Raw genomic sequence first — 25511 nt, 5'->3', positions numbered from 1 at the left:
TGAGTGGGTTCCTTCCACGCCCCAGGAGACTCCACAAATAACCTGCGACACACATCTTGTAAACTGCTCTGGAATCTGAGCCCAACCCGCCCCCAGGCCCCTCCTCTCAGTCCAGAGGTCACAGCCAGGTGCAGTGACAAGCCCCAAAGCAACGCTTCCCCCGCTTTCTCCTACCATGACCAGGCAGAGGCAGGAATTGTGCAACTCAGACAACAAAGCTTTATTGATTGCCAGGAGGGGCAAGGGTGAAGCAGGGCCTGTGTGTGCAGGACCTAGGGGGAGGGGAAGGGAGACCCCTCCCAGTGAGATCTGTGTCCGCAGAGGGGTTCCTAGGCCTGAGCGGTGCAGGGCAGTCTTAGTTCTTGGTGCGAAGGACCTGCTCGTGGGAGGACACCACCTTGCCATCGTGCACATCCATGACCTTGGTGCGGATCTGGCGGCTGGAGGAGGTCACTGGGGAGGAGGGGAGAGAGGGCGTTAGCAGAGGTGGACAAGGCGGGCAGTGGCGTAATCGGGAGTGCGGAGGCCAAGAAGCTGCAGAGACCTAAGTGCCCTCTCCCCTGTGGTTCGGCTCACTGCTGTTGCCCAAGCTCTGAAGCCATCAATCAATGTCTTCTAGATTAGGACTCATAAAGGTCAGGTTCAGAGTCCGTGGCCTCAGACTGGAGCTTCCTAAGAGCTCGGATCCAACTAGTTCAGTCCAAATGCACCCAAATGGACTGGTCTTGACAGGAAGCGCCATCCGGGGAGCTGTCCGTGGTGCTGATGGCCATAACCATGGGGTCTGCCCCAGACGCTGGGTCCGGGGTGGGGGCCATCACTCACAGCCCTAAGAAAGATGTAGAAAAGGCCCCTTCTGCACAAAGCAGTTTACAGAATACTGGATAAGAACATTACAGCTCAGCCTCCCAAGAAGACCCTAACCACTGCCCTTGGCCTGTTGAACAGAGGGTGGTCCTGTGCCCAGGCTTGATGAGGGAGCTCTTACCCTCTCTGGATGACTGAGAGGCCGAGGAGAACTGGGAGGAGGAGAGGCTGCGAAGACAGAAAGGGGAAGGACCATTAGACACACATCGGGGGAGGGGGCAGTGAGTACACAGAGGGGGCATGAGGTGGGCCAGGGCCCCCACTCACTGGGCATCCTCGCCCTCCAGCAGGCGGCGGTAGGTGGCGATCTCCTGCTCCAGCCGCGTCTTCACGTCCAGCAGGATCTTGTACTCCTGGTTCTGCTGCTCCATATCACAGCGCAGCTGCGCCAGCTGCTCCTCCACGCCGCCTATCATCTCCTGGATCTGGGACAGCTGCATGCAGTAGCGGCCTTTGGTCTCCTCCAGGCTGTTCTCCAGGGATGCTTTCTGCAAGAGAGAGAAAGAGGGTCAGAGATTGATGAAGCTGGTCCTTCCCTCTATGCTTGCCCCAGGCCCACCCCCAGGCCTGGCGGTGCTCCTACCATGCTGAGCTGGGACTGCAGCTCGATCTCCAGGTTCTGCACGGAGCGCCGCAGCTCCGAGATCTCGCTCTTGCCGCTCTGCAGCAGCTCGCTGTTGGTGGCCACCTCGCGGTTCAGCTCCTCCGTCTGCAGACGAGAGCACAGCATTCACACCAGGAAACCCCAGGAGACAGGCAGTCTGGGTCCCTTCCACTCCCAGTCACACCCACCTTGGTGAAGAACCAGTCCTCGGCATCCTTGCGGTTCTTCTCCGCCATCTTCTCGTACTGGTCACGCATCTCGTTCAGGATGCGGCTCAGGTCCACACCAGGGGCGGCGTCCATCTCCACGTTGACATCTCCGCCCACCTGGCCTCTCAGTGAATTCATCTCCTGCACAGCAGAGTTCACAGTCAGAACCTCACTGTGGCAGCTGAATGGGATTCGTGGTTGGAGGTGACCCTGACCTTAACATTGCCCTCCCACCATCATAATCCCCTCTTGCCAGCCATTCTTCTAAGCCAGCTTTTCCACTTAGCTCGCACCTCCTCATGGTTCTTCCTCAGGTAGGCCAGTTCCTCTTTCAGGCTCTCGATCTGCATCTCCAGGTCGGCTCTGGCCAGGGTCAGCTCGTCCAGCACCCTGCGCAGCCCGTTGATGTCGGCCTCCACGCTCATGCGCAGGTTCAGCTCTGTCTCATACCTGGAATGACCCAAGACAAAAGGAATGAGACATCTCTCCTGCCCACACTGAAGGCTTTGTTCTCTTCCCCTGCAGCTTCTGCCCGGAGCTGGCACCTGTGGGTGGTTTAGGGAGCCAGTCTTGGACACGATGCCCCTTGATTGCTCAGATCTGAACATTCCTGGGGGCCTGGGAGTAAGGTAGTTTGTCTAGCCACAGAATTTGGAGGGGTGGGGTGCTTCTAGCTGCAACCAATGAAGAATGCACAAGGCCTCCAATTACGACTCCTTCTCCACCCCAGGGCAGATGGGGAAGTGAGGAGTGCCTCTCCCTAAAGCAGTGGTTCCCAAACCTGGCTGTGGATCAGAATCACCCAGGTAACCTGTTCCAAGTAACTGAATCCAAACGCCAAGGGTGGAGCCCGAGAGTCTTGCATTTTTACAAGCACCCCAAGGGGCTTTCATGCAGCCGCCCTGGCACTGGATGGGGAATCCTGCTCCAAAATGCCCCACCCTGGGGCGGCAGGACGTGCCGAGCCTCACTGCAAACTCACTTAGTGCGGAAGTCATCGGCGGCCAGGCGGGCATTGTCGATCTGCAGGAGGACGTTGGCGTTGTCCACGGTGGCCATGAGGATCTGCAGGATGGAGAAGGCAAAGGTGTTTGTCAGATGGACAGCACCAGCTCAGCTTCACTGCAGCCTGCATTTGTCTTTGCTTGCTTGTTCTTGCACAAGCCCTCGCCACAGCCGTCCAGCTCTGACCTAGGACTTTGCCGACTCATGGTCGGCAGAGGGGTAGAAGGAGCCCCAGTTCCTGTTCTGCCACTGACTTGCTGCAAAACTTAAGATGGGCTTTAGGGCTTCAGGTTCCCCATCTGCAGGTGAGGGGAGTAACCCCAGAATCCCTCCCTAGTCGCAGTCCCCCCCTCCCCCGCCTCCTCCAGCCAGACTGCCAGCCTCCTGCATGCACACACAGTGCTCTGTCAGCCCCCAGGGCACAGGATCTCAAGTGGGACTTTCCCGGAGAGATGAGCCCCAGCTGGCACAGGGATTAGGGAGCTGGAAGTGGAGGAAGAAGCCAGGTGGAAGCCTGAGTCTGGGTGAAGTTCCTTTCTTCATCCTCTTAGTTCCCTAATTCATGCAGGCATCAAAACCAACAGGTCCAGCAGCAAGGGCTCCTCGGGGGAGTAGCAGCAGGGAGAAAGGGGCCAGAGTCCGATGGCGCAAGCCCTCCAAGCCCCACCTGGTGCAGAGCAGATACTGGGCTATGACACTGGGTCTGTAGGGTTTCTCAACCCGCCTGCCCGAGGGGAGGAGCCAGTCAGGGCCCAGGCTCTCGGGCGGCACCAGCCACAGCCCAGACTAATGAGCTAATGAGCGGTTTGGGTATCTGTTCCCGTTATAGCCTCGCTCCTCCCTGTGCTGAACAGGTAGCTGCCTCCAGTCCTGGAAGGTGGGGCGCTGGGGTTCTAGGCTCAGCTCTGCCACTATTTTGCTGTGAGACCTTCAGCAGGTCACAGCCCCCTCTCAAAGCTTTAGCTCCTTCCTCCAGGAAAGGTACGAGGAAGGCTCACTGCTCTTTCCGGTCTAGAGACCAGAGGGCATGAGCAAGGTGGGGGAGGGGAGGCCCTCAGGAGACAGGAGCTGGGGTTGGAGTCTCTTGTGTCTAGAAATCTTAAGATGCCATCTGCTGTTCCCAGAGGCAGGGAGCCCGGCAGCCGCCCACCTTGCTCCGCAGCTCCTCGATGGTCTTGAAGTAAGGGCTGTAGTCTTTGGTCTCAGCGGGCCGCTGCCTCTGGTACCAGTCCCGGATCTTCACCTCCAGGTCGGTGTTGGCCTCCTCCAGGGCGCGCACCTTGTCCAGGTAGGAGGCCAGGCGGTCGTTGAGGTTCTGCATGGTCACCTTCTCACTGCCCACCAGGAGCCCGTCACCGACACCAAAGCCACCACCCATGCCGCCACCAAAACCAGCCCCGAAGCCAGCACCAAGGCCAGCACCGAAGGCACTACCCAGGGCGCCACCAAAGCTGCTGCTGCTGCTGAAGCCGCCGCCATAGCCGCCCCCGATCCCATAGGCTCCCCCGGAGGAGAAGCGGGAGGAGGAGACAGACAGGCCCCCGTAGGCGCTGGGAGCCCGGCAGGATCCTCCGGCCAGGACGGAGGACATGCGGCTGGAGCCACCTCCGATGCCACAGGTGCCCTTCATGGAGCTGGAGGTGAACTGGCGGCTGCAGGTGGTCATGGTGCCGAGGCAGGCAGTGCAAGAGCCAGCGAGCGAGCTAATCGGCCGAGAAGAGAGAGGTGCTCAAAAGACAGGATGTGAGCGCTTTATACTCATGAGTAGGGGGCGGGCCTGGCGTTTTCCACCCCCCTTGGCTTTCATCACCCGCAGGCCTGCGCCAACTCCCAGTCGGATCCTCCTCCCCTCCGCCTCGTCATGTCTGTCATATTTTACTGGAAACTCATTGTTCGGGGTGTTTGGGGCTTTCTTGTCCCGCCAGGCGTGATTCACCCGAGGAGGTGCGCGCCTGCAGGCTACACTTTCCCACCAGCTCCAAGGAGCCGCAGCCCTCGGGAAGCCACAAGCTGGGCTCAACCAGGGTGACAGAGCCAGTGTCAGCGCCCCACTAGGTGGGTGGGGGTTCGCTTCCATCAGGGGGAGCCCACTACGGTAGGGGGCCACCACCTGGCTGGAGGACCACCTGCACACACCACCATCCACTAAGGGAGACACAGTCTCGGGACCCTCCGGCTCTGACCCGCTGGCGGTGCACATCCTGTGCCTGTCACATCCCTGAAACACACCCAGTAGGGTGGCTCAGACCTCTCCCTGTCACCTGCACTAAAGGGAGACCAGACAGTCTCCCCAGCCCTGGACGGAGGCCCCAAAATCCTCACTCAAGGGGGAAATCTCACATCCACTGCACTCCTGTGGATGGGCCCAGGGCATTGGCAGCTCTGTCTCACCAGGGACAGGTGGCCTCACGGTCATGGTCATGTGAGCGGGGACTGGACACTCGTCTGAGCCTCAGCTTGCACAATGGTGGTGAACACCACCCAACCTGCCGACCTCAGGCCGCTCCAAGAACCCCTTGTGACGATGTGCAGGGCTTCTACCTGCTGGGTGTGGCAGCAGGTCTGGTTAGCCTTCATGCAGCCCAGGCTCGACCCCAGAGTGGGAGAAGCAGCCTCCTCGGAGCAGGCCTGGGGGGGCCTTTCTGCCTCCAGCCCCAGGCGGCTTCCCTGACTCCCAGAGCAGTCCCTGGTAGCAACAGGGCTGGCTCAGGCCCCCTCATCTGAGCACCTGTGGAGCTGACCCCAGGGGTGTTTCGGAGGAGGGGGTGCAGACACCTGAGAGTGGAGCCAACCTATGCCCAGGGTGTGGCCACAATGGACCCGAGGGTCCCTGACCCCACCACCCCCAAGGGACAGAGGACATTTCCAGGAGTCCCCTTGGCCCTGCCTGTGGCAAGACCTCAGCTCCCCACCCAGAAAACCTCCAAAAGCCACCTCTTCCGGAGCTGCCCCACCCTCCCGCCAGCCCCTCGCTTCCCCGGACCCCGGCAGGCACGTTGGAAGGAATGTGGTCGTGTCTGGGGCTGCCTGGCACGTCCCATCTCCCCAGACAGGCCCCAACAGCCCCCGCTGGAGGCTCCCGCCACCCCACACGGCCTCCACTGCCATCAAAGCAGGAGGCGGGGCGCCCCTCCCCACCACCACCACCAGGGCTTAGGAGCTCAGAAGGCGCTGCTGAGACAGAGGCTGTGGGCCTCCTGGATCTGCTGCACCGAGGACTGGCAAGGATGTGAGTAAGCCAGGGCCCCACCCACCTGACGGACTCTCCTAATCTCCTCCCAGGAATGGTCCCCCCCACCCTGACCCAGCCCTGCAATTTTCCCAGCGAGCGGCAGCCAGGATTTGGCTGAGGGACACACGCTCCTGCTAGCAGGCATGTTGCTGCTGGCCGGGCTGGGGGTGGGGCGCTCAGCAGAGATGGATGGGGGGGCAGGCACCAGCTACAGACCCCGCTACCGCCTGCTCCCCTTCTGCACAGGGAAGGAGGTTAGCGCCCCCAGAAGCTCTGCTCCTCCTCATCCCATTCGGAGCAGGCCCAAAGAGGCCCCCAGACCCCTCCTCCAAGGGCAACCCCCGAGATAAAGGTGGCAGGAACTAGTGGCAGCCGAGCCCACGCACACAACCTCAGAGGAGGCCCAGCGTGAACCACAAGCCTGGCCTCCCTCCTCCAGCTGCCCAGGAGAGGAGCCAGTCCGCCTTCCCCGGCAGACAGGGGCTCAGTAACCCAGGAGCTGCAGGGGCCCCGCCGGGCAGGGGCAGAGGACGTGGCGCTCCGGCCGACCCCTCCTTGGGGCCACAGAGGCCAGGCGCCCGTGGCATTTTGAGAAGCAGCTTCCCGGGGTGGCAGGGGCTCTTGGTTTGGGAAGCTGTCAGAGAGCCAGCTCCAACTGCTGGGCCCCCTCTCTGGAACTGTGGGCAGGCTCTGGGTGGGCCCCCTGCCTGCCCCTCCCTGCAGCCTACCCAGGGAGCAGGGGGTAGGGAGCAGCCCCACACAAATTGGGGGGAGGCAGAGCCAGGTGGCCCCCCACAGAGCTTGCAGTGTAGACTGAGTCCAGAGCTAGACGTGGCACCCCCGGGACAGAGGGGAACCTCTCAGATCAGCTTAGCCTGGGGAGGGAGTCAGAGCCCCCGGTCTGGTGGGAGAGTCTGTCCCTGCCTTTAGGGGGCCGTAGCCTGAAACGGGAGCGAGCACACCTCGGAATTATCTAGGACATGCGCCAGCCTCATGAAGGCAGGGCCTCCTGTGCCTGTGCGTTCCCCGCGGCTGCAGAGCGAGCCACGGCAAACTCGGTGGCTTGCTGACAACATGAATTTGTTCTCTCACAGTTCTGGAAGCCAGAAGTCCCAAATCAAGGGGTTGGCAGGGCCACACCCCCTCTGAAGACCACAGGGGGCCGATCCCCCCCTCCCCCCGCACGGGTGCGCTTCCAGGTCCGATGGCCCCTGGGGTTCCGTGCGTGCGTGTGGCTGCCACAGCGCACAACCTCTGCCTCCGCCTCCGCCTCCCTGGGACTCCGTGACCTTTTCTGTCCCTAAGGACACACGCTGGAGTTAGCAGCCACCCTCACCCAGACCTGAACCACACCTGAAAGATCCAACGTCTGATTCGGGTCGTGTTCTGCGGGTCCAGAGAGACACGAGTTTGGGGGGAACGCTATCCAACCCACTACCCAAGTAACAGACTGGATGCTTCAGCAGGGAGGAGGTGGCCCTTAGCCAAGGAGAGATGGTGGTGATAAGACGCGGGCGGGGCCCACCGGAAGCAGGTTTCAGCTCAGCACAGGACCAGGTGCCAGGACAGATCCCTCAGGTCAGGGCTCCACACTTCCCACGGCCCACTTCTCTGGCACCTTCACCCATAGATAACTTCTCCGGGAGAGAGTCCCTTTTTTTTTTTTTTTCCAAAGATTTATTTATTTATTTGAAAGGCAGAGTTTCAGAAAGAGAGAAAAAGAGAAGGAGATAGAGAGAGAGAGAGATGAAGAGAGCGCTTCCGTTTCCCGGTTCACTCCCCAAATGGCTGCAACTGCTTTGAGCTGGGCCAGACCAAAGACAGGAGCCTGAAACTCCATCCAGGCCTCGCACACGGGTGCAGGGGTCCAAGCGCTTGGGCCATCTGCTGCTGCTTTCCCAGGCCATAGCGGAGAGCTGGATCGGAAGAGGAGCAGCAGGGACTCGAACAGGCACCCATATGGGATGCCAGCGCCACAGGTGGAGGATTAGCCTACGGTGCCACAGTGCTGCCCCCCCCTTTTTTATTTCAAAATAATCTTAAGGTTTCTGAAACAGTTGCCAAAGTAGTACAGGAAGTTTATCTGTACCCTTCACCTTGCTTCCCAATTGCACACACATTGCATAAACATTGCACAAGTTCAAAACGAATAAACTAACAAGAACACAATACTATTAATTAACCGCAAGCTTTCTTGGCATTTCACCGAATTTTCCACCAGCGTTCCTGCTCAGTTGTAGGTTCCAGTTCGGGTCCCGCGTCTCTCCAGGACAGTGCCTCAGTCTTTCCTCTTTTTCACGACCTTGGCCCTTGTGAAGCGTTCCCATGGGTCATTCTGTAGAACGCCCCACGCTTGGAATCTTTTGCTCCTCCCTTGTGATCAGATCAAGGTGTGCGTTGCGTCAAGAAAACCCCCAGCGGATGCCGTGTCCCTCTCCCACATCCCGCAGGGCACATGGCAGGTGCACTGGGGGTTTCGTGGCCGCTGACGTCAGCATCCTCACCTGGCAAAGGTGGCGTCTACCTGGAGGTGGTGGTAAAGCTTCTGTGTTATCCACTGAAAACATTGAGGAAAACCTTGACCAAACTATCGTTTCTCCTTGAACTCTGACCCACTTGGTTTTGTGCCCGTCATGGGAAGGAAGGGGTTCTTGTTTCTTGCTGGGCTCAAGCTTCATTCATTTTTTGACCCCTCTAGGGACTCTTACTTTCAGGGGAGACTTTGGGGGGGTCCAGGATCCCCCATGTCCAGCCCCTAAGGCAGACCAAGCATCCACAGACACTCTGTGTCTCTACGACCCTCTCATGCCAGCTCCCCTTGGAAAGACACCAAGGATGCCCCAATCGCTGTCGTAAGAGGGGAACAAGTGGGCAGAGTCCTCCTCGTGCCACAGGTGGGAAGCCTGAGACCCAGAAAGGCTCAGAGCCCAATGACAAGTTGGACTGTCCCTGTGACTCCTGGGCCCCCCAGGCTCTCCTCCTGGCTGAGTCCTGTACCCCTGCCCCTCCCTCCCCCCCTCCAGGACTCAACCATCTGTGCACAGAGAAGCTGAAGTCTCCTCGTGCAGGGGCTGTCACTTGCAGGGACAATGGGCTGGGGCCTGAGCAGCCCCTGCTGCCAGAGGGCAGGGCTAGTGTGGGGGCCGGGACCGGGCTGGCAGGCAGCATGGCAGGTGCAGCAGGAAGCCCGGAACCTGGAGCGCCACCCCTGCTCCCAGAGAGCTCTGCCGCCTGCTGGTGTCCCAGGCCAGCTGGCCTGTCTGGGCCGAGCGCCATTGTAAGAGCCTGGCCTGACACAGCAGATGGGCTGAGCCAAGCCCTGCAGTGCCCAGGCCTTGCTGAGCCGCCTGGCTGCACTGCAGAGCTGACGGGACAGAGGCTGACCGTCCCACACGCCGGAAGCTGGGATCTTCCCAGGGCCCACGGCAGGGAAGCTGCCCGGCCAGGACTGAACCCCAGCCTGGCTGCAGCCTCATTTTTCAATGATGGAAGTTGGAGCAGAAGGAGGTCTCAGCGGCCCTCTAGACCGCCTTTGTCAGCACACAGATTGGCCCAGAGAGAGGAAGGGATTTGTCCGAAGTCCCACAGCAGAGCCCCTTCGAAAGTGCTATCTGTGGAACCAATGTCACGCAGGGTTCTGAGAACGTGTGTGGTTGCTCAGGCCCAGGTTGTTAACAATGCAGATGGGGCTGGTGCTGTGGCGTAGTGGGTAAAGCGACTGCCTGCAGGGCCGGCATCCCATATGGGCGCCGGTTCGAGTCCCGGCTGCTCTACTTCTGATCCAGCTCTCTGCCATGGCCTGGGAAAGCAGTAGAAGATGGCCCAAGTCCTTGGGCCCCTGCACCCGCGTGGGAGACCTGGAAGAAGCTTCTGGCTCCTGGCTTTGGATTGGCCCAGCTCTGGCCATTGCAGCCAATGGGGGGTGAACCAGTGGATGGAAGACCTTTCTCTCTGCCTCTCCTTTCTCTGTGTAACTCTGACTTTCAAATAAATAAACAAATTTTAACTAAAAAAAAAAAAAAACCACAGATGGTCAGGTGGCCAAGGGCCAGCAATGGATTGGTTCACAAATCCCCATTAGCTCCTGGTCCAGGGAAAGTGCAGTTTAAATTCTATAGCCCCAACAGGCCAGTCCCTCCACCAACCCCTATATACCCCTCCATCTCCCAGCCTCTGCCTAAATTCCCAAACCATCCTCCCCCTACCCCAATCCCCCACATTCTCTAGGACCAAGCCTCTTGTGAACACACAGCTCAGCTTTGATAGGATTTCTGCCTCCTGTGTGGCATAAGTAGATACTCAATGAAGGAAGAAAAGGCAGAGAGAGGCAGGGAGAGAAGAGGGAGGAGAGGAAGGAAGAGGGGGAAGGGAAGAAGGTTGAGAGAATGTGGAAGAATGGATGGATGGGTGGGTAGGCAGGTGTGCAGGGTGGGTGTGTGGATGAGTGAATGGTTGGGAGGATGGATGGGTGGGAGGATGGATGGGTGGAAGGATGGTTGCTAGGGAAGTGAAGGGACGGATGCGTGCGTGCTGTGTGGGCAGGCAGGAGAGGAGTGAATGGATGGATGGATGGATGGATGGAAAGAAGAAACACTAATGGGTGAGTGAGTCAGGGGATGAGCGGAAGGTCAGTGGGTGGGGGTGGTGGGCAGACGGGTGAAGAGTGGGCAGAGCCATGAGGGGTCAGCTCTGCCTGGGAGCCGGGTGGGCGGGCATCTCTGAGGGGCTCCAACCAAATGAATCTTGAAGCTGAGTGGACACTGAGGAAGCGAAGGCCGGGAGGAAGGACACTGCCATGCAGACACAGGGCTGTGAAGCTGTGAGCCGGTAAGCGAGGCTGCAGCCGCCGGCTCCGGGCTGAGCAGGGAGCAGGGCCTGGTGACGACGGACTCTGGGCCCCTGGAGGGCTGTGCCGGGGACAGATGCTGTGGGGTGCATTTCACAAAGACCGCTCTGATGTCCATGTGGGACACATTTTGGTCGGGGTGGGCAGGAAAGGGAAAACGGGTAAGGAAGATTTGTATTATCCAACCATTTCTCCCAGGAAGTCCCGCCCCCTCACCTCAGGCCACCTGGCTTCTCCCCTCCCCAGCACTCCCACCGCCTCTGGGATCTGTATTATTCTAGCTGTGGTGCCCCAGGAGCAGAAAGCAGACCACTCGCAGTGGCTGCTCAGCCTGCTCATCTACTGTAAGCACGCGGGTCTGCGAGTGGAGACTCAGTTCTGGCCCTGGGGACGGTCCAGTCTGACGGCAGAGGGCAACCAAGCCCAGGGTGGGGTGGGGAGCACACGGGAGCCTTCCTGAAGAGAGTGCGCTTTTTTGACTCAGCGTTGAAAGAAGGGAGAGTCCTGGAGGGTGGAGTGGGGAGAGGGTGTTCCCCGCAGGGGCGTGGCTGTGGGAACCCCGGCTCCCAGCGCTGAGTCGCACCTGTAGTCAGGAGTTGGAGTGACAGCAGGGCAGGACAGAGGGAACGGGGAGGTGGGGAGGGGCCCCCAGGTAGTTCCAGCCTCCCAGATGGAAACAGAAGGCGTCGTTTCCACCCATCAGAGGCAGGGAGCAGAGTCAGCGCTTCCCCCAGGCTGTCGAGGCTCATGGCCTCCCCAATCAGAAGGAAGGGGGGTCAAGCTGATCAGTGACCCTGAACGAGCCCCTGCAGCCCCCATTCCTAGCTGACGGGAAAAGAGCCAAGACGACTCAGGGACACGCTGCTCCCCGAGGGGCAGGCTCTGGCCAAGAAGCTGAGGGCAGATGATCAGCACAGTGGTTAGGTCCCCACATCCCGTATCATGGTGCCCGGGCTGAACGCCAGCTCTGCTCCCAATTCCAGCTTCCTGCTCCTGCGCACCCTAAAGAGACAGCAGGTGATGGACCAAGTAGTTGGGCCCCTGCCACCCACATGGGTGTTCCAGACCCAGTTGGAGGTCCAGGCTCCTGGCTTCAGCCTGGCCCAGCCATGGCCATTGTGGGCATTTGAGGCATGAACCAGCAGATGGGATCAACCAGCTCAACCTGGGGACCACATCCCCAGGATGTTGGAGGACGATGCAGGGGTGGTGATGGGGATGGTTGGGGGAGATTGTTGTGGTGATGGGGGTGCGGGTGATGATATTGAGGTGATGGTACTGGGGACGATGGTGGTGGTTACTGTAGGTGGTGGGGATCACGACTGTGATCGTGGTACTGGGGATGGTGGTGGTGCTGGTGGTGGTTGTGCTGTTGAGGTTAGTGGTGATGATGTTGGTGGGGGTGACGATGAGGGTGGTACTAGGGATGATGGTGTAGCTGTTGTGGTGATGGTGGGGATGGTGGTCATGATAAGGGTACTGGGAATGGTGGCAGTGCTGGGGGCAGTGGGAGAGAAAGGAAGCAGGAAAATGAAACCCCTAAATCGAGTCTCCTGGGGGCACAGAACAGACCCAGACCAGCCTAGCGGTAAAACACACCTTCCTACAGGTTCAGCCCAAAAGCCAAGGTGCATTGTGGGCTTCCCACAGGCCAGCTCTTAACTGTATTGTGTCTTCTAATCCTCAAAACAACACTAAGGCAGCGACAGAGGGGCCTGGGGTCCACACCCAGGCAGATCTGCTCCTAGGAGGGTCTCATCCCACCCGACAGAGCCGAGGAAGGCTGCAAGTCTCATGGCCACCCGGGCAACCGGGAAAACAGGAGCCACTACCTGGGCCTTTGTAGCTTCCAGGGCCTGGTCTCCACCGCCTTACCTGGAGGAAGAAGGGGAAGAGGAGGAGGAGGGGAGGGGGAGGCATCAGCCAAGGCCGGCCACCATGGGCGCCGCCCACCTTGTAGCCCTGCAGGCACCTGTGGGAGAAAGAGGATGAAGAGCACCCTTCCCCAGGTAGGCGCTGTCCCCAGGGACCCCACTCCAGGCCAGGCCAGCTCAGCATTCGTCACTGCAGCCCCACCCAGCACCACTGGAGCCCCAGAGCAGCTGTAAGTGGACTTGGGCTGACCTCATGGGGCCCTGGCTACATCTCACCTTCTCTGTGAACCTGATCAAGGCCGGCCAGGGGTCTGCTCACCGGGGAGCATGGGGGTGGGGTCAGGGCGGCCCTGGGCCCCGCCCACCACTCATGCACCTGGGGAAGTTGCTGAGCCTCAGTTTCCTCCCAGCAGAATAGAATGAGTCAGGGGCAAGGAGATCGGCGGGGAGCGGGCGGGGAGGCAGCGGCGGCCCCAGCTCAGCCTCAGAAAGCAGACACAGCTGCCCGTGCCAGCCTGGCTACAAGAATCGAGTGAGGCAACCGCAGGTTGGGCAGCTCTGAAAAGTGTCAAAGGGGAGCGCGAAGAAGGAGCGAACATCAACTGGGTACCCGCAGTGCGCTTTGTCCGCACTTGGTCTTCCTTAAACCCTCGAAGGAACCCCTTCAGGTAGGTGCTAAGACTCAGAGACATGGGGTATCCGCCCAAATTCACGAAGTGCAGACCCCTCCCATCGTTTCACACCACCTATGCAAGGAACTACGCTCTTACTCTAGTTTGATTTTATTTCCTTTGGTTATCACTTTTCATTTGTATGCTCATTTTATTATCTAAGCACAAAGGAAACTAAAAATATATTTATCGTGGTGGCTAACTGCCACTTAGAACTGCTGCTTACGACAAGGCAACCCATGTGGGAGTCCCAGCTGCTCCACTTCTGATCCAGCTCCCAGTTGGTGTGCCTGGGAAGATAGCGGAGCCCAGAGGGTTGGAACCCTGCCACCTACATGGAGGACCCGGATGGAGTTCCAGGCTCCTGGACTCAGACTGCCCCAGGCCTGGCTGTCTTAGCTGTTTGGGGAGTGAACCTGCGGATGAAAGATCTCTGTCTCTCTCTATCATTCTGCCTTTCAAATAAATAAAATAAGTCTTCAAAAAAGTTTAATATATTTACAGTAGTATAAGATTTCAGAAGATTAGTGCTTGCAGTCTGTTTTTAATTAAGAAGCTGATATGGGCCGGCGCCGCGGCTCACTAGGCTAATCCTCCGCCTTGCAGCGCCAGCACACCGGGTTCTAGTCCCGGTTGGGGCACCGATCCTGTCCCGGTTGCCTCTCTTCCAGGCCAGCTCTCTGCTGTGGCCAGGGAGTGCAGTGGAGGATGGCCCAAGTGCTTGGGCCCTGCACCCCATGGGAGACCAGGAGAAGCACCTGGCTCCTGCCATCGGATCAGCGCGGTGCGCAGGCCGCAGCGCGACAGCCACGTCAGCCATTGGAGGGTGAACCAACGGCAATGGAAGACCTTTCTCTCTGTCTCTCTCTCTCTCTCACTGTCCACTCTGCCTGTCAAAAAATTTAAAAAAATAAAAAAATAAAAAGAAGCTGATATGGTATTCATCAAATTAATTAGCTGATTCTTTGGTCTTCAAGTTTTTTGTTCAATTTCTTTATCCCTCTACACACAGAAACAATTCTATGTAGGTGCACAAAATTGTGCACAGCCTGCTTTTTCCTTTCCTTGTTTTCTCGGACGCCCTCTTCCCCTCTCCCCTCCCCCACAGTGATCTGTGATAAGAGGCTCACACTTTTGGTGCTTATGTAATTGCAGGACACACACACACACACACGCAAATGAGGGGTGATGGCTTGGTTATTGTTTGATTCACACAAATGGGATCAGCGTCATCCACAGGCCTTTCTGGGTTGTATGTCTCTCTCCCCTCCTCACCTCCTCGTCACAGCTCTGATTGTGCTGTAACAATGGCTCAACACCCCGTGGTGAGCCTGTGTCAGTATTCCTACCATCACCCACCTCCAGTAGAAAGTTTGTTTTCCATCTTCTGTTGCTACAAATAGGCCCTTTTAGATTGATGCTGATTTCCGTTGATCTCACATTAAATAAAGTCCCTTATGTGAAAGCCATCTTCACTGCGTATCCATAGGTACGGAGTTAGAAAAGAACCTGGGAGTGGGGCCGGCACTGTGGTGTAGGGGGTAAAGCTACCACCTGCAGTGTTGGCATCACATATGGGCACCAGTTCAAGTCCCAGCCGCTCCACTTCCAATCCAGCTCTCGGCTATGGCCTGGGAGAGCAGTGGAGGATGGCCCAAGCCCTTGGACCCCTACACCCTTGTGGGAGCCTCGGGGGAGGCTCCTGGCTCCTGGCTTCGGATTGGCACAGCTCAAAGTTGCAAAAGTTAAAAAAAATGTCTGTTTGGGGGCCTGTGCTGTGGCATAGTGGGTTAAGCTGCAGCATTGGCATCCCATAAGGATGCCGATTTGAGTCCTGGCTGCTTTGCTTCTGATCCAGTTCCTTGCTAATGCGCCTAGGAAAGCAGCAGAGGATGGCCCAAGTGTTTGGGCCCCAGCACCAACATGGGAGACCTGGGAGAAGCTCCTGGCTCCTGGTTTCAGCCTGGCCCAGCCCCAACTGTTGTGACCATTTGGGGAGTAAACCAGCAGTTGGAAGGTATCTCTCTGTCTCTGTATCTCTTTCTGTCTCTGTTGCTCTGCCTTTCAAACAAATAAAAATGAAATATTTTTTTAAATGCCTGTTTTATGTATAACAATCTTCTAAGTGTTGGGGAAAAGCACACATGACAACCCGGCAGCGAGGTCAGAAATGGAGACCCCTCGGGACAGCTGCCACCTCTGCCTTAGCAGTCCCCAAGCTGCCCGAAGCCCGCCAGGGGTCTCCGTCTGCACTGACCCCATCCACACCGACCCACGGACATTGCCCTATGCCCTGAGAGGCACCTGGAATGTCGGGACTCCGACTCACAAAAGTCGCTTCTCGGAAGATACCCTGCACATGGCTTCCAAACCCCAGCTCCGCGGCCTGACACCTCCTACCTTCCCTGAGTGCCCACGCTGTGTGCTGGGTGCTGGCTAAGGGGTGCTGTTGAGTCTCCAAACAAAAGTTGTGTTTGTGTCTGTCTTCCAGGGAGCAGTTAGGTGTTCAGCCACAAGCGACTGCAGGGGCAAGGCAAGCAGAAGAAGCTGCTTATCTCAGACCCTAGGAGGAGCCCAAACATTTTTACAGCTCCCAGAAACAATGGGCCCAAAGAAACAGAGTCTTAGGCGCTCACCCCTGTCCGTTGACATCAGCAGCTGCACTTTATGGGCTATCATTAATTCTCACTCCAGTCATTGTTCCAGCCCTTGCTGCAATTATCTAGGGTAGCATTGCACAAACGTGGTCACATACTCAAGCAGAAGGAATCCGAGGGTGTGCTCGCAACAGACGAGTTACGAGGCACCCCGAGAACGCCCAGCCTCCTGGCCCAGGTGCTAGGGTCTTCGTGGAAAAGGCAGCAAGAGCAGAACACAGCCTGCTTGGATGCTGTTCTTGGTTTGACAGAGCCAGGCCACAACGCACCTCGCGATGGAAGGGCCGGCCCCGTTCCCCTGCATCTGTCCCCCTATGAAGGGGCGCTCGGCGCGACTGTGGAGCATCCAGAGTCTCTCCTGAGATTCACCTGTGAGCTGCGAGTCCCCTGGGAAAGCTACCTTTCCCTACCCACCTTCCATCTCGGTTTCCTTATCTGTCAAGCGGAGCCCTGTCTCAGGGAGCTTCCTGGGGGTCCCCTGATGTGAAGTTCATGTCTGAAGACCTGGGCAGGGACCGCTCCCCTCAGCCCCGTAGGGGGTGTTCCACGCCCTCTGTTCTGATCTCTCCTTCACAGAACGACTCGCCAGCCAGCACAGCTGCCCGAGTTACTCAGGAACCTGAGGGCTCCTCTGTGTGTGTGGAAGGCTCCTCCCATCCCATCCGTCTTAGCTGGGGACAGATGACTGCACAGAGCCGGGAGACTGTTTTGAAACAGGCAGTCAGGTTCCCTGCTGGCACAACATGCAAATAGGCACAGCTTCTCTGGAAATGAACTTGGTGATAAGGATCAAGAGCCTGACAGCATTTGATCTCGCCTGGTAATTGCACCCCTGGGACTCTAGCCTAAGGAAAGAATCCAAAATGTTTGCAAGAGCTTCGCACAGCGAGGTTCATGGCTGCACTGCTTTAAGTGATAACCAGAAACAAAAAATAAAAATTGCGCTCACAGGGGCTGGCGCTGTGGCAAAGCGGGTAAAGTTGCTGCCTGCAGGGCCAGCATCCCATATGGGCGCCAGTTCGAGCCCTGGCTGCTCCATTTCCAATCCAGCTCTCTGCTATGGCCTGGGAAAGCAGTGGAGGATGGCCCAAGTCCTTGGGCCCCTGTACTTGTGTGGGAGACCCGGAAGAATCTCCTGGCTCCTGGCTTCGGATCAGCACAGCTCTAGCCGTTGCGGCCATTTGGAAACTGAAGCAGCAGATGGAAGACCTCTCTCTCTCTCTCTCTCTCTCTCTCTCTCTCTGCCTCTACTTCTCTCTCTGTGTAACTCTGACTTTCAAATAAATAAAAATATTTTTAAAAAATACGCTCTCAGCGGAAACAGCATTAGAAATGTATGACGTTCACATGAACACAGGAGAGTGTTTCTCTTATTCTGTCGGGAAAGCGGAATGCAAAGTCTCCAGGCTCGGGTAACTTAGTTCTAGAGTACGCTCCCACGGAAGAAGCTTACCGAGATGCTAACGCTGGTTATCCTTGGAGTCTGGATTCGGGGTACAGTCTGAGTTGTGGGCTCCCCCGAGGTCTGGGGGTCAGGGAGGCATGTTTGCTGAAGCAACAGTTATCCATCACAGGGCAACGAGTCGCTCTCAGTCCTTGAAGGACTGGGGTGGTTCTTCTGTGTAGAGCAAGGACCTGGGTGAAGCTGGCAGATTAAGTGTGCAGCTTACCCCACCTCCTGCACACACTGGCACTTCTGCCCGTGAGAAACCCGTGTGGACAAAGCTAAGCGCAGGCCAGGGGATCACGAAGTTTGGAAAACAGAGCTAGAGGAGGGCCAGGCTCTCCACGTATCAAGACGGGACTCCTCAGGCTGAATCTGTCTAAAAAAAAAAAACTAAAAATTAATTTAAAAAGGGAGGGGACTCCTCTGGCACTGAGTTAGGAAACAAACTGAGGAAAGAATCCAACTTAGGTTAGAACTGGTCCGACCGAGAATAATATTCAAATACAGTACCAGCAGCAGCTCCCACTCCTCTGCCAGAAATACGATTACATGGCGGAAGTGGAGCAGGGAGTGAGGAGGAAGTGGGGAGGGCGGGTGGTGCCGTCCCAGGGAGCCGGAGCGAAGCCTTCCCGGCAGGAAGCCGAGCGCTGAGCTCTGAGGCCAGAGCGCGGTGAAGGGGGCACAGCGGGAAGAGACAGCCACAGTGCCGAGCGGAAGGCAGAACGCAGGAGTGGGACCCAGCTGCGGGAGTTCTTTTTCATCAAAAAAAAAAAAAAAGAAGAAGAAGAAGAAATAAAGAAAGAAAAACAAAATCTGATGTCATGCACACATAACTTTGCTTTTTAATATTTTCAATTCGGAAGGCATCCAGCAAGAAGGCACGTGACTGAGCGGTGTGGGCCGTGCAGTTAGTCGGGTGGGGTTGATTCACAGGCAGGTGCCGGAGGGCACCTGGTTGTAGGCCTTGACCAAGTTCTAACAGGGCCCCAGGGAGCAGCTGTTCCCAGCCCTGGGAGGAAGGATCCCTGTGGTGGTGGCCATGGGGACACAGAGGAGGGCCTGGGTGACAGGTGTCTCCTAGGGGACTCATCAGCACTCATGTAGCCAGCTTTAGGAAGGAGGCCACAGGGCGAGGGGAGAGGAGCAGTCTGGGCAGGGAGAAGTTCCAGTTCTGCCCGTGCACCCCATCCCACCCCTGCCCCCCGCCTCCGACACAGACATCGCTGTGCGGGAATCGGGGCAAGGAGCAGAGTCAGGAGCCCAGCACTGGAGTCTTCGGGTTAAAACACAGAGCACTATTAAAAGAAAGGCACGGGCTTGTAGCCAGACAGGCCTGGGGTGGAACTCCAATCACCACTGCCTGCACGGTTTCCGGAAGTCACTCAGCCCCCCCTGACTCCCGGGCCATGTCCACCCACAGACAGGCCGAGCGCAGCCGCCTCGCAGGACTGCCCCTGGGCAACGCTGGCCGGTGTCTGTCCTTGCAGCCGACGACCACCCTCCCCGTGGTCCCCCAGGGGGCCATGGAGCTGCACTGGGAAGGCCCTCCCAGCTCCCCTGAGGTCCCTGCCATCCCTGCCTCTTTCAGGCCGTGGGGCCCCAGGGGGCTCCCCGGAGGCACCTTCACCTTCCCTTCCCGTCAGGAATGGAGATCACACAGGTTTGCATCAACCAGAAAGTCAGCTTTATTAGCCCACCACCAGCGGAGGGGAGGGGGGGACAGCTGGGAACCGCGCTGGGATGACAGGCCGGGTCCGGCCTCCAGGGGGCGAGGCCGGCGCAGGCAGGGGCTCCGGCAGAGGCAGCTCAGTTCCGGGAGCTCTGGCTCTGGCTCTGGCTCTGGCTGAAGCTGACCGAGCCCTGCTCCTTGAGGATGGGCCGGGTCTGGCGAGCGGCAGAGGTGGAGGATGAGGAAGCGAAGACTGTGGGAGAGATGGGACCTGAGCTGGCTGCAGGGCAGCGGGGACAGAGGGCTGGGGGCGCTGGGGACAGGGCCTGGCCCCCATCCCCCAGGGAACAGCAGGGGGCCGGTCCTCAGCTTACCTTCCCGAGAAGAGTAGGATTGGCCTGATGCTTGCTGGGAGGAGAGGCTGTGGGCAAGAAAGGTGGGCGTTAGATGCGCAGGGAGCTGTGGGGGAGGGGCTGGGGTGGGCCGGGGCCCCCACTCACTGGGCATCCTCGCCCTCCAGCAGGCGGCGGTAGGTGGCGATCTCCTGCTCCAGCCGCGTCTTCACGTCCAGCAGGATCTGGTACTCCTGGCTCTGCTGCTCCATCTCACAGCGCAGCTGTGCCAGCTGCTCTTCCACACCACCGATCAGCCCCTGGATCTGGGACAGCTGCATGCAGTAGCGGCCTTTGGTCTCCTCCAGGCTGTTCTCAAGGGATGCTTTCTGCAAGGGAGAGAGAGAGAACGAATGTTTGGAGATCACGGCCCTGTCCCTCCGGGTCTCAGCACATTTCCCAAGAGGTGCACGGACTTGGGCTCCCAGCTGGGTAGTGATGGCCCAGAAAACATGGAGAAAAGCTACTGCACCACTCTGGGCCTTGATGTCTCCATCTGGATAATGGGTACCACAATCCCTCCAGTGCCATTCCAGGGAAGAGGGAGATGGCAGTGTGGAGGGGTGACCCTGGCGGTGACTCGGGGTTGCAGCTCCGTACCATGCTGAGCTGGGACTGCAGCTCGATCTCCAGGCCCTGGAACACTCTGCGCAGCTCGGTCACCTCGCTGCGGCCGCTCTGGATCAGTTCGCTGTTAGAGGCCACTTCCTTGTTCAGCTCCTCGGTCTGAGAGGCAAGAAAGGACCAGCGAGTGTGAGGCACTCCGGGACCCCCCGGCTGGGGCGTCCTGCGGGGGCGCCGAGGACCCGAGTCTCACCTTGCTCAGGAACCAGGCCTCAGCGTCTCTACGGTTCTTCTCGGCCATCTGCTCGTACTGGTCACGCATCTCATTGAGGATGCGGCTCAGGTCCACGCCGGGAGCAGCGTCCATCTCCACGCTGATGTCCCCGCCAGTCTGACCCCGCAGGGCAAGCATCTCCTAGAAGGGGTGGCAGGCGACACTCAGCTCAGCTGACCCCGCTCCTGGCTCCAGGTGGACCTGGCAGCTCCACCAAACCAACCTCATACCCTCTAAGCCAGCCGCAACCCTACCTCCTCGTGGTTCTTCTTCATGTAGGCCAGCTCCTCCTTCAGGCCCTCGATCTGCATCTCCAGGTCGGTCCTGGCCAGGGTCAGCTCGTCCAGCACCCTGCGCAGCCCGTTGATGTCGGCCTCCACGGTCTGGCGCAGGTTCAGCTCGTGCTCATATCTGGCAGGACAGATGGCGGAGTCTCAGTTCCATCCTTGACATCTTTTGGGTAGACGGCCCACTCCCCCAACCTGCAGCCCGCCCCCAGGGTGCTCACTTGGTCCTGAAGTCGTCAGCCGCCAGCCTGGCGTTGTCGATCTGCAGGATGGGCTGTGCGTTCTCAAGGGTGGCCGTGATGATCTGGAGTGGGGTGAACAGACAGGAGGCCTGGTCAGCCTTGGACCATGCCGCTCGAGGGTGAGGGGCAGGAGGGGCAAAAGGAGACTCCCCGGGGGTCACCAGTGAGCAGGTCATGCCCTCCACTCCCCTGGCCAGAGAGGGGTGCCTTGTCCACCCATGTCAGAGTGGTAGGGGTGCACCTGTACCCCACGCCTCCCACCACTGCCACCCTGAGCTGGGAAGGCTGAGAAGCTGAGCTTTGCTACAGTGCAGGGGACGCTTGCAGGGAATCCAAGACTCGGGCCCTACCCCAGCTCCAACACAGAAATGCTCGAAAAGGACCCTCTGCTACCACTTCCCTGAGTGCCCTGGCACTCCCCTGAAGCACCTCGGTCTCCCTGTTTGCTACAAAGAGGTGTCCTAAAGGCCCCACTTAGGGCTGCAGCCCCCAGCACCGCCCACCTTGCTCCGCAGCTCCTCGATGGTCCTGAAGTAGGGGCTGTAGTCTTTGACCTCAGTGGGCCGCTGCTTCTGGTACCAGTCCCGGATCTTCACCTCCAGGTCGGTGTTGGCCTCCTCCAGGGCGCGCACCTTGTCCAGGTAGGAGGCCAGCCGGTCGTTGAGGTTCTGCATGGTGATCTTCTCGTTGCCAGAGAGGAGGCCACCATCGGCACCACCAAAACCAGCGCCAAAACCAGCCCCGAAGCCAACACCAAGGCCAGCACCATATCCTCCGCCATAGGCGCTGCCCAGGGCGCCACCAAAGCTGCTGCTGCTGCTGAAGCCGCCGCCATAGCCGCCCCCGATCCCACAGGCTCCCCCGGAGGAGAAGCGGGAGGAGGAGACAGACAGGCCCCCGTAGGCGCTGGGAGCCCGGCAGGATCCTCCGGCCAGGACGGAGGACATGCGGCTGGAGCCGCCTCCGATGCCACAGGTGCCCTTCACGGAGCTGGAGGTGAACTGGCGGCTGCAGGTGGTCATGGTGCTGAGGAGGTGGTGCGAGAGCGAGGAGCCGGCTGAGAAGAGCGAGGTGCTGGGAGGCTGAGAGAGGATGCTGTGGCTGCCTCAGCCCCAGAGCTTTATAGGCGCCCGGGAAGGCGGGGCCCTGCCAACTGCTGACTCCGGGCTCCCTGGGGATTTCATCACATGGCCCGGCCCAACTTCCCACTCCAGATTATTCAGCCGGGACCGACTCACTTCGCTGTGTGCCGGTTCGAGTTCCCACCCAGATCGGGGGGTGTGGGGCTGGGATAAAAATGCACAAACACAAATGTGTCGTGACTCAGGCTGGGTGGCCAGAAACCTGGCTCCCGTTCCTGGAGCCCCTGGGGCTGGCGAGGCCTGGGCACAGTTCACTTTGCGACAGCCGCATCCTAGTGGGCTGTGAGTCAGAGGGACTGCCGGTCCCCCACCCCCCGCCACGGGTGACAGCCTTCACTTAAAGATGCCAGCGATGCCTTCTTGGGGCGTCCTGGGCTGCAGCTAGGGGGCTGGCTGGGTCCGTGGCTGCACTGTGCTTTGCTTGCTGTGTGCCCTGAGGCCCCCCCCCACTCTGGGCCTGAGTGATTAAGGAGTCCTCTCCAGTCTCTCCCCTGCTGGGTCTGCTTCCTGTCTGAGAGACCACCTGTGAGGTGCAGAGCAGGCCCGGAGGAGCCAGTCGGGGAGGTGCTCTCCTGCTCTGGCCCCTGCTAGCTGCACAGCACAAGCAGGTCCGTCAGCCCCACCGAGCCTCTGTTTTCTCATCTGTAAAAGGGGAGGACACAGCACCAGCCACAGAGGACCCCACCCCCACCAGCCCTGCCCCTCAGCCTTCACTGCCAGTCCAGCTGCCCCCTCAAGCTCACCACTACAGTCTGGGGTCCCCCCCACACCTCCAGGCAGGACCCTGCACCCACACGCCGCCCCCAGCATATGGCCTCTCCACTCCCCTGCTGCCCTCACCTGATCCCAGCCACCCACCTGCATGGTGGGAGGAAGGCCCTGTCTTGCACTAATGCCACGTGTGACCCCTGACCCTGCCAGGGACTTCAGAGCCCCCGCACAGAAACAGCCCCAGCCTTTTCTTCTCACGTCCCCAGTTCCCAAGACATTCAGTCATTCAGCCTCAGTCTCTGGGCCCCGCCTGGCTTGGGCATGTCGCAGGGCACCTGACATGTGCCACTCGGTTCTGCAAGTCGGGTGTCACTCCTGCCGCCAGCTCAGACCAGGGCGCTGGGATACTCACGGGAGAGCTCACAGGATGCCCAGCAGCACGGACCTGACACTGGAGCCCAGCCCGCCTGCTCCCCCAGCCCGGGCCCTCTGCATTGTCCTGCACCACCTTCCCTCTACGTCTCAGCGCCCCCCCCCCCCGCATCTTATTTGTTTGTTTGTTTGTTTATAATTCAGAGGCTGACATCTACACTGCCCGCAACAGCCAGGGCTGGGCCGGGCCGAAGCTGGGAGCCCGGAACTCAGTCTGGGTTTCCCACACAGGAGACAGGGAGCCAAGTTCTTGAGCCATCGCCTGCTGCCTCCCAGGGTGCACGTTAGCAGGAAGTTGGAATTGCAAGTGGAGCCAGGACTCAAACCCAGGTCCTCCAGTGTGGGATGCAAATGTCCATGCAGCACCTTAGGGGCCGTACCAAATGCCCACCCCGCACCACTTTCTTGATGTGTGAATTACCCTGTCGCAGGAGAAGGACAGAGGATGGTTCATCCAGAGTCACCAGGCTTTAACCCGAGGAGTCAGGACTAAAACATGGAGCTCCAGCCCTCTCCAGGCTTCCACGCAGGCACAGGTGAGCTCCATTCTCACCCACCTGGTTCAAGCTCTACCCAAGGTGAGCGTGACACTGGCTGAGAACCTGGCCCAGAACTGAGGGCTGGCAGGAGGCCAGGGGTCTGTGCACAAAGGCAGGGGGCGCTGCAGGGCTGATGCGGCGCTGACCACTGTCCTTGCTCTGCAGGGCCTCTGTGGAGGTGAGAGGCACCCAGAGGGTGTTGCCCCATCCTGAGCTCTGCTGGGGTAGGAGATCCTCTCCTTCCGCATAGCAGCGGCTTGTGGCAGCCACATCTCACTCTGGCCCGCGGGTCACCCGGCCCCAAGCCACACACGGAGCTGATGCACACACCTGCAAAGCCAGACTCCTCCCTGGTTCCCCCAAAGGGCAAAGGGGACCCCAGAATCTTGGACAAAGCCCCAGAGTCCAGGTGCCAGATGCCTGGAGTTGAGGCCCAAACACAGACGCATCACCCTCCGGGGAGTGAAAGATTTGCCCACAGTTAAACAATGTGGAAGTACAGGAGCAGGAACTCGAACCCAGCTGCAACTCCCAAGTCGAAGTCTACATGACTCTTTTTTTTTTATTTGAAAGGTAGAGTTACAGACAGTGAGAGGGAGAGACAGAGACAAGTCTTCCATCTGCTGGTTCACTCCCCAAATGGCCACAACAGCCAGACCTGGGATGATCTGAAGCCAGGAGCCAGAAGCTTCTTCCAGGTCCCCTATGTGGGTACAGGACCCAAGCACTTGGGCCATCTTCTGCTGCTTTCCCAGGCCATAAGCAGAGAGCTGGATCAGAAGTGGAGCAGCTGGGACTAGACCTGGTGCCTAGATGGGATGCTGGCACCAGCCCCAAGGTCCACATGACTCTTACAGTGGAGGGTCTGGGATCTTTTCCTCTCTGTCCCAGTCTGTGCCCACATACACATGTGCACATGCATACACATGCGTGCACCTACCTCCCCTCTAACTACATACTGCCCATCCCCTCCTCCCACTCTAGGACCTGTGTGGGCTGGGAAGCCGCTGAAAGTCGCCAAGTGACCCAATACATGGCTCAGCCAGCGCCACACATCAGACACCCACTATGTGCCCAGCACTCAGGGCTGGGGGAGGAGGGAATGACCAGAGGCTCTGACCACACAAGAACATAAGATCTGACCTGGGAGAAAGCAGCTCATGGCAGGAACCCCTGGGGTACCCACCAGGCAGGCCACGCCCCCAGTACAGGAGGCAGCTGGAGTCTCCAGCAGTAGGGGACGAGGCTGACCCTGTGAAGGGGGCTCGCAGGGAGGCCGCAGCTGGGCCTCGGAGGGTCTGAGCTGGCAGAGAAGGAGCAAGGAGCATTTCCTTCCCCCTGGAGGGCGCAGAGCACAGACTCCCGGAGCTATGGCCCTTCCAGGCAGTGGGCTCCTGCCTCCCTCTGGCCCCGCCCCATCCCAGCTATGAAGTCATGTCATGGCTCAGTCGGCCGGGAAACCTCATTGGCCAATACCATGCTGAGACTTGCCGGGTTTCCCAAACCTGACTGGTCATCAGAATCCCCTGCCTCCTCCCGCCTGCCCGGCTCCCAACCCCTGCATCAGCATCGCCAGGACAAGCCTGGTCCTGGGGCTGTTTTACAAGCTCCCCAGGGGGTTCTCAGGCTGGAGAGGCAGGAGACAGCGCAAGGGGCAGTGGTGGGAGAGGTTGCAGGGAGGCTGAGAGGAGAGAGGCTGCTGCAGGCCCCCAGCCCCTGGAGGGGAGTCCAGAGCCACAGGCTTCTGGGCAGGAGGAAGTTGTAGAGCCCCACTGAGCCAGGACAGCCCTGCCGGGAGTCAGGGCGAGCAGGGCTGAGAGCCTGAGCAAGCCCTTGGGCCTCCCTGG

At 59.1% G+C, this 25511-nt stretch overlaps 2 protein-coding genes across 2 annotated transcripts; both read right to left on the bottom strand.

Moving 5' to 3' along the window:
* Positions 1-244: 244 nt before the first annotated feature.
* On the bottom strand, positions 245-4351 carry LOC133776518 (keratin, type I cytoskeletal 14). Its single transcript, XM_062215452.1, has 8 exons — positions 3836-4351; positions 2663-2745; positions 1974-2130; positions 1660-1821; positions 1451-1576; positions 1135-1355; positions 989-1035; positions 245-453 (listed from the first exon to the last, which is right to left on the bottom strand). The coding sequence occupies exons 1-8, from the start codon at positions 4349-4351 to the stop codon at positions 356-358; spliced, it is 1410 nt and encodes a 469-aa protein (XP_062071436.1). The 3' UTR covers positions 245-355.
* A 14784-nt stretch (positions 4352-19135) lies between these two features.
* LOC133776705 (keratin, type I cytoskeletal 16) lies at positions 19136-21906 on the bottom strand. The gene is made up of 8 exons (XM_062215884.1): positions 21344-21906; positions 20820-20902; positions 20566-20722; positions 20291-20452; positions 20074-20199; positions 19582-19802; positions 19456-19502; positions 19136-19334 (listed from the first exon to the last, which is right to left on the bottom strand). The coding sequence occupies exons 1-8, from the start codon at positions 21860-21862 to the stop codon at positions 19219-19221; spliced, it is 1431 nt and encodes a 476-aa protein (XP_062071868.1). The 5' UTR covers positions 21863-21906; the 3' UTR covers positions 19136-19218.
* Between the last annotated feature and the right edge of the window lie 3605 nt (positions 21907-25511).

This window comes from Lepus europaeus, chromosome 18 (assembly GCF_033115175.1).
Source record: "Lepus europaeus isolate LE1 chromosome 18, mLepTim1.pri, whole genome shotgun sequence".
NCBI classification, from domain to species: Eukaryota; Metazoa; Chordata; class Mammalia; order Lagomorpha; family Leporidae; genus Lepus; species Lepus europaeus.
The sequence above is the reverse complement of the archived record's forward strand: the minus strand, read 5'-3'. Positions and strand labels throughout refer to the sequence as shown.